Below are 16,804 nucleotides of genomic sequence, written 5' to 3' on the forward strand. Positions count from 1 at the left end.
TGTCCCAGATTTGCTTTACTGGCTACTCACTAACATTCCAATAGTAAAAAGTAACATGAACTTTTTTTTTTCTTTTTTGTGTTATTATTTTCTTACATTTTGATGTCTGTCTTTCACTTCAGCAGAGAAATACTTCATAAAGGTCCTAAGTTGGTTTGCTGTATTGTGTTAAGCTGAGCTCAGAATTTTAATGAACCTTAAATGGTGGACCAGTAGTTAAACTGATCTCTAGGAAGTAAAACAAGGACAAATAAAAATGCTTGCTTTGCTGAATTCCAAGTTTTCTGTTCTCTGTTTTAGAGGCCAAAGAGCCTGAGAAGCCAACAGTACCTGAGATCACAGAGGATACATATTCTGAGAAAGTTCGGCCCAAGCCAGCACATCCACCAGGTCATAAATACGAGGCTCTGCTGAAGCAGCAGAGAAAGAAGCTGCAGTCAGCAAAGCTCATTAGCTCCACAGAGAATGTCGCCCATCCACAGGAGTTCTATCCTTACCCAGAAATCAAGATGGAGCTGGTAAGAATTATACAAACTGCCAATTGCTTTAATCATATAGACAGCTAACGCCTCCATACCACAGTACCTTATCACTGTATTTTCTTGAAGTCTATGAAGAAATTAGCATAAGACAAATTAATGTCTGAGTGCTTGTCTTAATGCTAAACTTAGCTGTGGCTTGGTCAGAGTAATGTTTAAGGCAACAATCTAATAAAAGTGCTCTTCCAAGGACATGTATTTTCTGTTAATGCTAGGAAAACTTCTTGAAAATCTGCTACCTTTGATTTTTTAAATGATTTGAAAGATATGTATTACACATTTATTACATGTTAATTATTTGTTTCCAGTCTCTTACCGTTTTTATTTTGTAGATTTTAGTAGTGTTTTTAACTTACTGAGAAATTCAGAACCGTATATCTTCATAACTCTCCCGATCTTATAATCAGAGTTCTCTTAATGGCAACTCAGTGATACCTCCAGTTTGTATTGCTATGTTACAGCTTAGTCTTTGGTGAAGTGACATTCAACACCATTGTAAATAACCTTGGTTTAAATATGGTAAAAGCAGGAACTTGCAACACAATGAAGGTCTTATGAGCTGCAGTCCAAAAGAGATACAGCTAAGATTCCCAGAAGACTGTGACCTGGACACTTTCATCATAGGTTCATAGGTTCATAGGTTCATACTAGGCTATCTGCCCGAGGGCATTTACAAGCCTAGCCCATAGTTTTGTGGCTTACGCCACCCCTTTAGTATGGGGAACTATACCCATTATTTTGCTGTGCCTCTGTTGAGCAGTGACACTGAGGTAATCCCTGGGGTATATCTGCGATCTCCCATCCATTGGTCAAGATTTCTCTTGAACAAGGCCAGCGAGGTGCTCTGCCTCACATATACCGGGATTTTATTCCACAGCATAGGGAGTCTTTGGGTGATGAATCTATCCCTCCAGCACGTCCTATTAATAGCCGTGTCGAGGTTTACATCTCCCGCCCTTGTGGCTCTGACGGATCTAGATTTTTTGAGGTGAAGCATATTCATCAAATCTGGGTTTGACATGGCCTTGTATGTTAGGCAAAGGTCACCTCTGAGCAAGCGGTGGCGACTGAATAGAGCTGGAGTTCTTTCAGTCGGGCAGCATAGGACAGATGTTTGAGACCCTTTATCCTTTTGGTGAGGAACTTTTGTGGCCTCTCCAGCTGCTGCAAGTGTCGGGTCAGATACATTCGAATGGGGCATTGTACTCAATCATTGGTCTGATGAGTGATGAGTATAGGGAGACTATGACCTCCCTTGATCTAGATGAGAATCCCTTCATGATAAGGTGGGCAATGTAGAAGGTCTTCCTAACTACTTTAGCTACATGGGTGTCGAATGACAGACTACTATCAACCTGGGTCCCCAGGTCCCTGATAACTTCTTCTGTACTCAGTGGATTGCCACCTATTTGGTAGCTAGGGGTAACCTTGTTTTTCCCGAAGGGTATGACTATGCATTTTTGGCATTTAACTTTAGGCCATGGCTCTGGCACCAGTTATCCGTTTCTGTGAGACCCTTCTGAAGGATATCTGTGTCAGATGTGTTTTCTACTATGGCCCAGTTTGCAGTCATCTGCAAACTTTGTCAGCCATAACCCTCCTGTGTTTGCTTGTACTTGGAAAAGTAGATGCCAAACAAGAGTGGGCCCAGGACTGAGCCCTGTGGTACACCACTTGTGACAGGCTTTGAGTCTGACATGGCGCCAGCAACTCTGACCCTGTGGGTTCTGTCACTCAGCCAGTTTGCAACCCATCTTGTGATGTATGGATTAACATTTAAGCTGATGAGTTTTCAATGATACCCGAGTGGGGTATTGTATCAAAGGCCTTCGCCAGATCGAGGTAGGCTGTATGGACTGCCTTTCCCTCATCAATGGCTTTGGTGACTGTTTGAAAAAGTCAACCAAGTTTAGAAGGCATGATCTGCCTTTGACAAAGCCAAACTGGGATGGATCCAAAGTCTGCAAATTCCCTATGTCTTTATTTATGAGGTCCATTATGATCCTCTCCATGGCTTTGCAGATAAGGCTTGTCAAGCTAATGGGCGGTAATTTCCAGGGTCGGTGGAGGCACCGCCTTTGTGAAGTGGGACCACAGTTGCAGTCGCCACTCCTGGGTGCGTATCCAGAGGTAAGACTATGATTAAACAGCTGTCCTAGCTGTGGGTTTAATTCCTCGTTGAGTTAAGTGGAGCACACAGCCGGGGACACCATCAGGTCCCATGGATGCTGTGTTTTTGCTTTGGAGAGAGCAGTTCTCACTTGGGCGTTGGAGATGTTTGGGGGCTGCAATCGCTTGGTATAGATATCTCTCCTTTTGGGGAGGGGAGAAGTTTGCACTGAACCTGTCAGCCAGTATGTTGGCAATGTCTGTAGGATCAGTAATCTTCACATCATTTTGAACTAGTTCTGAGCATATCTGGGAGTTTCCTCCCAGGTTTCTAACATAGCTAAAGAAGGCCTTATGATTGTCTTTTGAGTCTTTAGCTATTTTTCTCTCAAAATTTGCTTTGGATGATTTTATGAGAGCTCTTAGTTTTTACTTATAGTGATCAAGGGTGTCTTACCTTTTAAGGATTTTGCTCTATCTTGTAGTAGCTTCCTCCTTTTGTTGTAGAGTTTGTTTATGGCTGGGGTCCACCAGAGTGGACGCTTGCCTTTGGTACAAAGAGTCTTTGTTTTGCTTGGGATTGCCTTATCCATACAGTCCTGCAGGTGCTGGTAGAAGGCATTTGTAAGTGATTCAGCGGCTTGAGTAGTGTTTTCCGTCGGCTCGGGGGCCTTAAAGGAGACCACACTAGTCTTTAGAAGTGTGAAGTCGGCTTCAGAGAAGTTCTTTACTGTGGTCTTTTTTATTTCAGGTGGGGGTGGGATGAGGACCTCCAGCGAGATTAGTTTGTGATCTGATCTCACCAGTGAGGGGTATACTTCGGTATTGAACATTGTGCTCCCATGTTCGTGATGATGAGATCAAGTATGTTTTCTCCTCTTGTGGGGATGGTGACTAGTTGTTCCATGGCATTTGAGTTTATGAATTCCAGGAACTTTTGGGCTAGGGTGTTTGGGCTTGAATAGTGTTCCCAGTCTATATTAGGGTAATTGAAGTCACCTAATATGATGGTGTTTGGTGATACATTTATCCCTCTAGTGTTTTCAGGAAGGCCATGTGAGGTTCCTGAGTTTGTGAGGGTGGCCTGTAACATGCTACAATTTGCAGGGCAGTCTTGCCTATGGTTAATTGCACCTGGATGGTCTCCGATGCATCGTGCGTTGCCACCAGTCTTGAGGTGTGGGTGTCTTTGATGAATATGGATACCCCCTCCTTTCTTGGTATTGTCCGGATTTTGGGGCGGAGCATGATAAGAGGTAAAACCTGATAGTGCTGGGGTGCTCTCAGGAGCCTTGAACCAGGTTTCTGTCACTGCACAGACATCGATGTTCTCCATACTGAGAAGGGCCTCGAGTGCGTGCATTTTGAGATTTAGACTTCTGGCATTGAGCAGCATTACCCTTAGTTTTTCCTTTTTTGTGTTCTAGGGTGGTAGGTTTAGAATTTGAGCCTTGCCTAAAAAAGGCACTATGGGGTGGCAAGAGCCTTTGCCAATATCCGGAATCCCAGCGGTGACAGGTGCAAGCCGTCCCTTGCGAAGCAGCGTGGCTTGTCCAGCATGTCATCCCAGGCAGACAGACATTGGATCCCCTTTGAATGACACCAGTGTTTAAGCCAATTGTTAAAGCTGATCATCTTATCTCTGTATTGTGGCATCATTCTTGGTGAAGGTAGGATACTGCTCAAGGTCAGGGTCATACCTGCCTGGGCTACATAATCAGAGAGCTCCTCAATGTCTCTTTTCATGTAGTCCAAGGAGGTACGTCTCAGATCGTTTACACCAGCGTGGACAATGACTGAGTCATATTTGTACCTGCTGTTGAGAGACCTGAGTGCTTGCGTTATGTGGCGGATTCTAGCGCCCGACAGGCAGCTTACTGTGACCTTCTCCTTACTCAGTCTGGTGAGCGGGACGTCAGTGTGTCTGACTATGGAGTCACCAATGACTAGTGTGTCTGGCATTGTGTTTGGCCTTAAGGGCTGTGACTGTTTGACACTCTGACTGTGAGGTCTATGTGTTGCAGGTGTTGTGTTCTGAGGTGGTGGTTGTTTGGGTGTCTGCTTTGGTGGCCTCTGCTGTTTTGGTAGATTTTTGATCAGAGCCGCCGAGTATGTCTTTGTGTGTTTATGTGTATGATTTGAGGTTGTGATGGTACTATGTGAGACTGGGTCTATAGTGTGTGTGGTAACCTTCTCCTCCTGACTGGTCATGAACGTAGGATCATCCCTAACAAATCCCATCAATGCAAATATCTTAATTTTTGATTTGCTGGATACTAGGCTTGTAACAAATGCTTACATTTAACCACTGGCAACTTAACAGACATTCACACTAAGGTAGTAGCAGAAATTATGTGCCCAGGCTTCTGACTTGAGTGGAATAACACATAATAAGACATATGGAATAAGTAGTCTCCAAATATTAATAATAAATATGACTGACCCACGTTACTGATTTTCATATCTACTGCTTCCCCCTTACAGGTAGCCAATTGCTAGTTGATTCCCAGTTCTGCTTTTATTTATAATGGCTCTACCCTGACCTCTATTCCTGAATTCATTGCAGGAGACTTTGAAGATCTCTAAAATAAAAGTGCCAAGTTTGGTTCAGTAAGGACAATACCAATGTTATTACTATAAAAATCATGATACTCTAAACTGTAAAAATAACACTACTAATAAAAGTAAAATAAAAATATTGGTAAAATAAAGCAATTTATTCAGATAAAATTGTGAGCAATTTTTTTATACAGTAGCACTTTATCAGATGAAGTACTATTCTACAAAAGCTCTCATCTCTTCATTACCTTACTAAAAGGATACAAGGCCTAAACAACATGTCCTTCATGGACCGACTCAAAGCCCTGTCACATTACTTGGTATCCTACAGACTGCTAAGAGGTGATCTGTGTCTGGCATACAATGTTTCCATGACTCATTACTGATGGATTTACTGCAAATCAGCAAGTCAAATAGCATAAGAAATACTTGGTCTAGGGATCTAAACATCTTCTGCAATATCAACAGAATGGTTTGAAGAAACAGGTATATCTCACAGAGGATACCCCTGCTATAGAATAGACTCCTCATCCACAAAAAACAAAGCTTGTTCCTGTCCATATTCAAGTGCAACTTAAACCTGTGAATGGGAAACAGAAAATGTATTTTAGTACTGCCCCTGTATTACTAATGAATAGAAGCAACTCCTAAATGCTTTATCCTATGCATGCCCCCCCCCTCAAATTATCTACGATATAATCTCAGTTATTGTAATTAGAGGTAATATATAATTATCAGCCATGGGCTGGGTAAGGCCAGTCTGTAGCCAAATGGGATAGATTATTTTGAGAGCAAAAGTAGAAATTGGCTAGGCTTAAAATGACCCACAAGGGCAGCTACCCTAGTACCTATTCATGAACCCATGAACCATTGAAACAGAACTTGGGCAACCTCTTAGCTAATGACAACAACATACTAAAAGTGGGGGATTTGTATAATGGTTAAGGCATTTACCTCATAGACACAAGGAGTAAGTTTTAATTTTCATGAAAGAAAAAATGGCAGTTTGACTTAAAATGGCCTACAAGGGGAAGTAGCTTTGTACTTACCTATGAACATAAAGGCATATTGAGATGAATAGCTTATTTTAGAAAGGAAAGGTTGCCATAATGGTTAAGGTGGTATCTCACAGATGCAAGGTACTGGGTTTGATTCTACCCATTGATGAAAATTGGCTGGGCTTAAAATGGCACACAATGATATTTAAGTCTAGTAACTATAACAAAAAGTTGTGTGCATCGGAGGAATAAAATGGATTTGAAAGCTTGAAAATGGAGCAAAATTTTAAAAATTGTCAGTGCAGTTAAATGCAGAGTACCACACTTGGTCCATAGCAATCTTAGTATGAGGTTATAGCTGGAAGGATCGAACTGTTGACAAAAGAGTAGGAAAAGGATATGGAGATGTTGACTATGCTTGCATTTTCCACTAGGAGCAGGGTGAGAGGGTGTGGCAGTAGTAAACACAATTCTGGGTTGTATCCTCAGAGAGATAGTCTCCAGAAGCAAATAGGTGATGTTCCCACTTGACTGCACCCCATTCAGGCAATACCTTAAACATTATGTGCAGCTCTGATTGGCTATACAAGAAGAAGGCTCTCAGGCTAATGGATGAAGTTCAAAGGAAAACAGCAAGAAGAATGTATGGGGTGGGGGGTATATGACCAGAGATCAGAGGAGCTAGAGCTGTTCTCACTGCAGGCTAGAAAAGTCAGGAAAGACGTGTAGTGCATGTTATATCTTGGAGATGTGAAGGAGATGAGCTGAATAGGAAGAACAGATGAAGGGTGAAAGTATTCTGTCAGTAGAGTTTAGGGATCAATTAACTCCCTGGATATGTGAAAGTACTTCTTCACCAAGAGAGTTGTGGACTCATGGAATGGGCTTTTAGAATGGGTAGTAGAAAAGGAATTGAGAGACATCACTGAGAACTTTGCACAGGTGTACAAGGTTGACAAGGAAGAGGAATGGAAGATCAAATATTGAATACTGAATTTAGTTAAATGGCAGACTAGATTATCTTACTTTCCTCTTAAAATCATGTGATGTAGCTTTAGAGTCAGCATTGCAGACCTGAAAGGTAATCCTACATATGCTGACACACTTCTTTTTTTACTTTAGAGTGTTACTTTAGAGCTATACTGTTAACTTTTTGTTTCTAGCTCTGTTTTAGTATGTTGAATCACTGTGTTAATTAATTGCTGCAAGTCTGATGTATGTGTGTTTTACTTCTTCTGTTAGGGCCCATGCAGTAGACATATTGAGAGTGCACTGCGGGAGCTAAAAGCTGCATCCAGAATGGTCCCAAAATCGATTCACCTGCCCAATTGTGACAGAAAAGGCTTCTACAAAAGAAAACAGGTAATCAGCTCATTCCACGTCTTTATCTCTGTCTTGCTGTCCTTCTTACTCTGTTCCATACAATAGATGCGTTCTAGGTATGTAGTATGTAGTGTTGTACTTTTCTGTGTGCATGTGTGCAAAATCATGTATAAGGTACCTGAAAGCTTGGAGAGGATACTACTTAATGATAATGTTAGTATACTCTGTAATGCATTTCACAGTTTGGGCCCACGGAACCTGACTTGTGAAATAACCCAAGACTCCCACTTCACTGCTGACTCCAAGTGCAATGGCTGACAGCTGAAGTGTTCAAGTTTAGGAATGCAGGGGAGGACTTTGAACCACTGCCTTAGGAGGTTGTGTAGCATAAGTGTTGTGCCAAGAATGGCACAGGTATCACATCTTACCCACTGAGATAAGAGGAATTAATAATCCACTCACTTTTAAAAAATATGCAAATTCTTCTTTACTGTTTTTTTGTTCTACTGTACCTGTATTATTACAAAAAGCACAATTATTAATTATACCTGATATACTGCCCAGACTGCTTATTTGTTGATATAAGTTTTCTTTATACCAAATCAGCACTACTTACTTATTTATTAAACTTATTATATTTTCAGCTAAATTATCCCTATTTATGTATCTTTCATCCCTGCAGTCATAGCACTGCCAATATTTTATTTTAAGAAGCCCTGCAGGGTAACCCAGCTTGAATGCCATCATCTTATCTGCACTTTTAGACATCAGCTCCCTACTTATCCACTGCTTTCAGCATAACTAACATTTCCTCTACTGCTGCAGCTGCCATAACCAGATCTAAATGTACCTTTGCTGACTTTCACCAATTGTTTCATCTGGGACACACCCCTACCTTGTCACTGCAAGTATGGCTTCCTCCATTGTTTTTCTTCACTTCTACCAACTTACTGTTCCTTGACCACATACACTTATCTACCTCTCCTTGTAACTCACTACTCCTTCACCACATACACTTACCTACCCCTCCTACTAACTCACTACAACTTCACCACATACACTTAAATACCTCTTCTACTAACTCACTACAACTTTACCAAATACACTTAAATACCTCTTCTACTAATTCACAACAACTTCACCACATGCACTTACTGACCTCTCCTACTAATGCACTACTCCTTCACCACATAAACTTACCTACTTCTCCTACATGGTCCCCATCACTAACACATATTTTACTCCTTCACCACATACACTTACCTTTTATCGATGGCAGTTTACATTTACCATGTCCCCTCTAAATGTGAGAAATGCCCAATTTGACCAGCCTGGCTAACAAAATACAAAAACTAAGTGAACAGGGATATGTGTCAGGTAACTCCCTCAATGTAGTGGGCATTCTTTGAAGGCAGAAGGGCATTTTCCCTAAGTGCCAAGACTTCATTCATTTCTTAATGCATGTTACAGATAATGTCCATCCTGTTTTCAGTCTCTGTACAGCCAGGTATACCAAAGCAGGACACATCTTGTGCTGTAGTAGTCATAAATTACTGCCCCCAGAGCTGTGATTATGATCACAGATTTTCTTTCATGTATGCTGGGACTGCTGTCCTCAGCCTGTGGGGCAGCATCTGCTTGAACTTCTTTGGAGCTTCAGTTCTGAGTCTTTCCTCTTTCAAAGCTGTATGTCTGGCTGTTAGAGCAGTTCACAAAACTCAGTCTCTAATTAAACATGCGACTGGAATGTACCATACCCTTAAAGTCCTGCTGTTCAAACCAGTGACATTATAATCAGGAAGTAATATTTTAAACCCATTATAATATCAGCCACAGATAAATCATCTGTATTGCAACCAAATTCTCTACTAAAATTAAAAAATGACATGTCTAGTGTTAGGGTAGAGGATATTTTGGATATTTTGAACATATAGGCCAGATGTTTTCTGTAACCCAGTTACTGCAAAACTAGTAAGGTGTCATAGGGACTGCTTAAAGGGGAGTAACTACTCCAGAAAAGACATATAGAAGAGACAGAACTGTATATATCAGAACCCCAATAAATGCAAGAACAGCTATGACTCTAATGTTAATGTTCCCTTCTTTCTTTCCATTAGTGCAAACCTTCCAGAGGACGGAAGCGTGGACTTTGCTGGTGTGTGGACAAGTATGGTATGAGACTGCCAGGCTCTGAATTCATCCGTGGAGATGCACAGTGTCAAGGCTTTGATACAAACAATTCTGAGTGAGGAAAGCTTCTTTCAGTGAACTGAGGACCTTGGAATCTTACCTGTTCTCAACTTAAAGAAACAGTCATAAAAACAAACTTTTCAGCTGAACCCATGTCATTTACCCTTTCTCTGGTTTCATATCATGAGTTAGGGAGGGAGGATGTTTTAGCCCTTTTCTGGCTAATTGTGGCTATTGAAGCACTTGTTTTTCTTTTTTCTTTTTTTTTTTTTTTTTTTTTGTAACGAGGAAGTTAGTAGACATTTCCTAAAGCTGACACTTCTTCAAACACAGATGTGTTCGTATGTTAATGTATAAATTATTATATTTCTGTCATTTGTATTATGCACAGAAACCATAAATATTCAGTTGATGCGCAGGACTTTGAAAAGACACAGGCAGTTATATTTCTTTAAGAAAAGGTTTGCATTGTCAGACTTGTTGACAGTCATGGAGGGTAGAGTCAAAGACATGATGCCTTCCTGTGAAACATTTCAATTGAAACGAGAATGCTTAACACATGTTTAGTTATGACTTTGAGAAATGTTATTGATGACAAGCTGTGATTTTAATTTTCTGTAGCTGTTGTACAAAGAATTTTGCAAACCTGATTTTTTTTCTTCTTGCTGTTTTTCACATGCTGTGTTTTAAATGACATGCACTCGGGCCTCTGAGAGACCTCTGCCTTGAAGCCACTAGAAAAGAACAAACTTCTATTTTTGACAGGGGGGGACATACTGCTTAGAAGCAGGTAGCACGTCCCTCTTTTCAGATGTGGTCTTAGTGGGTATTTATTGTCCTTAATAAATTAATCAATGGATACCTGTTACCAAAAAGGACCTTTTATTTGGACAGCATTCATTAAACTGTGTGCTGTACTATGGTAGTTGTGGGCTTTTATGGGGAAAAGCAATCTGTGCCAGACTCCTCATCTCTCACCCCTGCTTACTCCTATAGAACATTGGTTCCAGACAGTGGGGTAACTGTATATAGGAACCATGGTCAGATGCTTGCAAAAGCACTCTATAGAAGAGGTTGTTACAGTGGAACAGGAAGTTGAAGGTGGTGGACTGATGCAAAGAAGACAGGCCGCATGTGGTGGCACTGTTGTAAGTTAGCTGGAGGGATTCAGAGAATGTGCTAGAAGATGAACTTGTCGGGTCTTCCCTAAACATATAAAAATCCAGAAAGTAATGAGAGGATTCCAGGGAGATGCTGTTTTTATAGCAGCTATCACAAATATTGGCTAGGGAAGAAACATTAGACTGTGCACAGTTAGTATCCACAAGGATCAGTTATGCTAGGATGTGGCTTACTTAAGGTTCTGACTTTTTTGTTTTGAATATTGTGAGTGTTTGTACATTTTTGCAGGCAGCTCAGAGTCTGAAATGTAAATCTTATTAGGGAAACTCTGGAAGAAATGTACACATTTCAGATGGCATATATTCATGTGGGTTATCTAGACAAGAATATAAGTAAATTAGATGCACCGTTTAACTTCATGGTGCACTATTCTAAATTGTTGCAGTTTTCTGTAACAATTTGATAGGTACAAGTTGCATCTGTCATTATGCCCACAAATTTTCTTTATTTGCATTTCTGCTGATGAAAACACTGACTTGGATGAATCTGGTTTAAGTCAGTACAGATGTTTTATATATTGTATTTCCCGTAGGTCCCATCTGTTTTTCCTGCTCTGCAGCTTAACCTGTACTAGTCCCTTTGGTAGTAGCACATGGAGTAAACACACTGCATGTAACAGGATGCAGTTAAGTTAATGGAAGAGGCTGCATTGTTGTTGTACCAGGACAAACATTCTCTGCAGACAGTGTGTGCTCATGGACACAGTCCACCTGGACTGTGGTAAGACAACCACTGACCTGTCTTGTGGTCTTAAGTATCTGTTTAGTATGGGCATCTGAAATGCACATATCTCATAAAATGTCACCTGAGTACCCTGCTGTTTATGAAATTGAAATGCAGTTACAATAAAATGTCAATTATTGTATTTCAATTTTCCTTCTAAACTAAACTGGAAGTAAAAATTTACCTTTACAGATATAGTGTACACCCTAATGAAGTGTTAACTGTAGTGCTGTCCCTGTTTGCTCTGTGAAGTCACAGGACGAATCATGAATTACTCTGCAACATTTGAACTTCCATTTTGCAGTTAAAATTCATGAACTGTACAATTCATCAACTTTTCTGACTTTCACAAAACATTTAAGAAGTCAAGTTGTGAAAAATGTATATTCCAGCAATCAGGTGGAGTAACATTGAATACAAGGACTAGTGAATGAGGTGTTTCATACATTATATATTACTCTCAGTGGTCTACTTAATATGCTGCAGCCAAATTCTGACTATGCCAGCTAGAGTCTGACTAGTGGGGACTCTCAGGGAATACAGACGAGAAGCAGGAATCTCATTAAACACCACTCTCACAATGTGGACAGCCCATTGTAAATGCTCTGTAGTAAATCTACTGGCTGGGCTGATATATTAATGAAGATAGTAGAAGGAGACAAAATGAAGGTAGAAGATGCTAGCAGCCTGACTGTAGCACAACTGATACTGAGACCATCCAAAACCAGATAAACCTTGACCACACCAAGTAGCTGGAATGCTAGTACTGGGGCATTAATTTGTTGCATGCATACCTGAAGAATGCTGCAAAACACTGCAGAAGGTCACATTACTAGAGAATATTCTTGAACCTTAAGTATAGCTACATTTTGCTGTACCAGTAGGATATTCTAATTTAAGCATGTTGCAAAAAACTGTGGCCCAAATAATAAGTGATGTAGTTTTTTTTTTCATCATAGTAAAGTATTTGAACATGTGGTCACCTACGGAGTGGTTATTGTTCCTGTTGTATAGTTTAGTGTTGTGGGATGTTGCAGACAGTCAGAGTTCCTTTCATCATGGTAATACTGTGTTATAGTGTGTTTCTGGAAAATTGTTCTACCACATGTGGTATCCCACTAATATATAAAATGAAAGGCTTTGTGTGAACTGAAGAGACTTTGGTCACTTCTTTAATTTCTTACACTAAGTGATTCTGCAGTACCTTTTTTGCCCATTCACAGAATTACTGTTTGGTGTTCCCATGTTTCATGGTGTTCTTGTTTAGATGACTTTCTCACATGCTCCCATATACATCTCAGAAGCAGAGCTGTAGCGTCTCTTTTCCTACGTCAAGCCTTTCACATATAGCAAAAAAAATAAATAAATAAAAATGCTAGATTAAATCCTATGGCCATAAAGTATGCGGCACTTTTTGTAACCACACTGTACTTCTGCATCACTCCAGTCACCCACAGGTGCTATCCCTTGGATTTGGTTAGAGTTCAAATGGCAGAACCCCCTGTCTCCCTACAAGACTAGCCAAGGAATATTGTGTGCAATATCTGGGGTCAAGATTCCAAATGTTTCAAAGGGCACTGTAGATTTGTTTAGGGAAAAGTATAAATAAGCTATATTTCTACAAAAAGAATTATGTTGTTTCTGTTGTTTGCTGTCATTTGTTTATACTTTGCATCCTGGTAAAAAATAACCAAGCTTGAAAGAGAACATAATGACACGGATTATTTTTATCCAAAGAAGGCACCTCCCCACTGAGAGAGAACTTGAGGCTGGGTAGTCACACTTAACACTTTGAAGAGCATGGATTCGGAATGCACTTGGATTTTCATCTTCCTGACTTGTTTCAAAGTGCAGCAATTGACCCAGACTGGTTACTGGAACCAGGCAATGTTATAATCAGCATTCCTCAAATACAACTACTTCTGCTGAATCTTATGAGAACTTGCATCTGTAAAACATGCCTTAAGACTGGATATTTTATGTTATCAGTTTATTGTGAAATGCAAATCCAGAAACAAGCAACTGTTTGTGTAGATCATTGCAATTACAAATGTGTGTAGCAAAACTGGATGTACTCAATTTGTAGTCAGTGTTTTTGAATTCTTTACCAGCAGTTCATATTGTATGCTAAACCCCAAAAAATATATGTTTTTGTAGGAAGTTAAACTAAGTCAGGAACAGATTTTAAAGTCTTTGCATGTATTAGAATTTCAAAGCTCTTAATTTCTGGCATAGTTTCAATTGAATAACACATATAATCCTGATGCACAAACAGCTGTCCAGGTCAGCACATTCTTTAAGGCATTATGAGTTTGAGTTTTATCTGTACTTTGCAGAGTGTGAAGTAGATTGAGCTGAAGCCTGTCCCAAGTATAAGTCCCTGATCATTTCCTGACACAAACTCACTGCTGCTGCAGCTTCAGTTTGCCTGATGGTAGAGAATCCATTTATGTGGGATTTTCTCTTTTCTCCATGGATATGTAACACTATCATTAGTATACATAAGTAAGGGGATGTGAAGGGTGTGGGATGGCTTGTTTTTTTTATAGCTTTCATTGAGCTGAATCTTCAGTCAATATGCATTTGCCTGCTTGAAACTTCAGAGAACTTACACTCAACAAAATGTATGTACAGGAAGCAAGTTACTAGTTAATACATTTAATGGGAGGGACAAAATCTTAGCTACTCTCAACATATGTGTTATGTGGATGATACCCAGCCATGGGATATTCACCAGAGATGCGTTAGCATAGTCAGGTCTCTTTGTGCTGGCTGGATATATGTTGTGCAGTCCTTTCTTTGTCTGATTTCCCATATTCCACAGTCAGAGCAGAAGTAAATAGTTCTTCAATTTGTACAGTTATTTATCAGCTGTTTCTGTTATGCTGCAGCAGTTACATTTACCTTCTTCGTTTTCAGACAATCGCAGTCATATCCAAAATAACAGAATGGCTGAACATGTCATTGTTTCTTACATCTGAAGTTTTTCCCCAAGTTGCAAAATCTCAAATGTCCTACCTCAAAAGCGTATGTATAATACACAAACACCATTTTTTAGAAGTTGAGATGGTGATATTACTTCATCAGTTTTGAAACGCTATCCTATTGTCCTTCGAAGGTCAGCTAGACAAGGTTGGAACTCATCAAGTTAAAATCACCAATATTGAACTATTTGCTTGCTGTTTCTGCTAGAAAGTCAGTGTCAGTGCATTTTCTATCTGTGCACCAGATGTGATTAACTGAGACGGGGCTTTTTTCCCATTTTCTCCTTGATTGTACTATCATGGAGTTGGTATATTTAAGGAATTAGAGTGTAAGTGGAAACACCCACTAACGGGATGCAGGGGGCATTGTATTCAGCAAAAACACTTTTAAAAGTCATTTAATTGACTTCTAAACCATTTATGTTTCATACAATGGGATCTTCATATAGTAGTTGATACTTGGGGAAACACAGGTGAAGTATTTTTCACATCTGTAGATTTCTATTACTAGGAGAGAAATGGGGCTTGTAATTCAGGCCTGAACAAGGTTACCCATAGAAGATGTAATACAACTAAATATGTCTGTTATCAAGCTACCATCAGTTTTAATGTGCTCCTTTTAATATTTTGTACTAATAGAATATCTTTAGATGAACATAAGAAAGGAAAACACTTCAGATATAAAAATCAATGCAGGACAACAGAGGTTATTTTAATAATCACTCTGATTTTTTTTATTTCTTTTTTTTTTTATTTTGTTAAATAGCATCATGAGCCTTTAAATGTATTTCCAGATGTTTATCAGATAACGCATAGGTAGTCTGTGTGTTATATTTTACTGGCCTAAAGGTTTATTATAAAGTTGTTTGTTGCTTACCATTGCCTTAAAGGTATTTTGGTTATTTCATTTATATGTAATAGTTGTCACAGTTTGTGTCCAGGTCACTCATGGCATCCCATTGCTGTGACTTAAAATAACATATGGTCAGTCTGTATTCATGTCTGTAAAGGAACGGGAGTGGCCTGGTAGAGCTGCATACAACTACAGAACAAATGAAATATACACAACCATCTTACATTGTCGACATGAGACATAACAATGTCTGTGAAATCTGTAAACTAAATTAAATAGAACCTGTTATTGTGCCTTCACTACGGTGTATTGTAATGGATTACATGTTAGAAAAATAAGGCTGTATATTGGAAGAATGCAGGTCTAAAGTCAGACCTAATCTATCTATTCTTCTATGGATAATTAAAACCCCAGAATGTATTTGCATATTTATTTGCACTATCTTTTTCATACAATATTCTAGTAGACAGGCTCCCGTGATGCTAAACTACAAATAAGACTGAGTTTTTATGACTACAAATGATGAGTACCATGGGGATGGACAGTATTGCTCTGAGTTATGGTATACAGTGGCTGTTTCTATAAGAATAAAGTAAGACCAGTTTGAGTTGTGTTTGGCTAGCTGGTACCTGCCTGAGATCCCAGCTGTCCACTGAGATCACTTTTATTTTTTGAACCCAGCAAGCTCTAGCTGAACCCATCCCTTTCAGCATTACACACAGCTCTTGAGTTTCATCCCTTTGGTAACATCCCCAAACAATTTTACTGTTAACCTTTCCAAATTGTTCATGAGTAAGTTCTGTTTTCCTGAGAAATAATAACTCTTAACAGATAAAAAAAGCTAAATGGAGGAGAGTTTTGTGGTTGTTTTAGTATTTTTTACTTAAGGACAAAAGGATTTCACAGTTTATTGGACAAACATGAAGATTGCTGTACACTATTTATTCAACCTATAATTTATGTACTCTCTCATCTTTGTCTTTTGTTATGACAAAGCATTTATTTAATAAAGTTATGTATACAATTCTTGACTAGTCTTGAAGGATTGTAACTAACTGCTTGATACAACTGTCTTTTGTTTATAGAATAAAATTACTTCATGTAGCTGAGAGAAATGGGCAGAAAGCAGGAATACAAATCATGGTAAAGAATGCTGTTTCTAGAATAGCCAGTGCTATTCAAAGGCAGATGACAGGGCATCTGTGAGCAAGGAATTGTCACTGTAACAGTATCTATAGCATCAGTTACAGTAATGTGTATTATAACTTCCTGTAACTTCACAAATAACTGAAAGATGCATTCTGTGCAATACTGCATGTAGCTGCAGGGGAAGATGCAAGGAAA

General features: G+C 39.4%; 1 protein-coding gene across 1 annotated transcript in view; it reads left to right on the forward strand.

The window, feature by feature from the left end:
• IGFBP5 (insulin like growth factor binding protein 5) overlaps positions 1-16,486 on the forward strand; it is a 63,967-nt gene extending 47,481 nt beyond the window's left edge. Inside the window, exons 2-4 of the mRNA XM_044075141.1 lie at positions 301-518; positions 7,448-7,567; positions 9,646-16,486. Of these exons, the coding sequence (XP_043931076.1) occupies positions 301-518; positions 7,448-7,567; positions 9,646-9,777 (470 nt within the window). The 3' untranslated portion in view covers positions 9,778-16,486. The remainder of the gene's footprint in view (positions 1-300; positions 519-7,447; positions 7,568-9,645) is intronic.
• Positions 16,487-16,804: the final 318 nt, after the last annotated feature.

This window comes from Protopterus annectens, chromosome 6.part0, assembly GCF_019279795.1.
Source record: "Protopterus annectens isolate FY-2018-M chromosome 6.part0, PAN1.0, whole genome shotgun sequence".
NCBI classification, from domain to species: Eukaryota; Metazoa; Chordata; order Ceratodontiformes; family Protopteridae; genus Protopterus; species Protopterus annectens.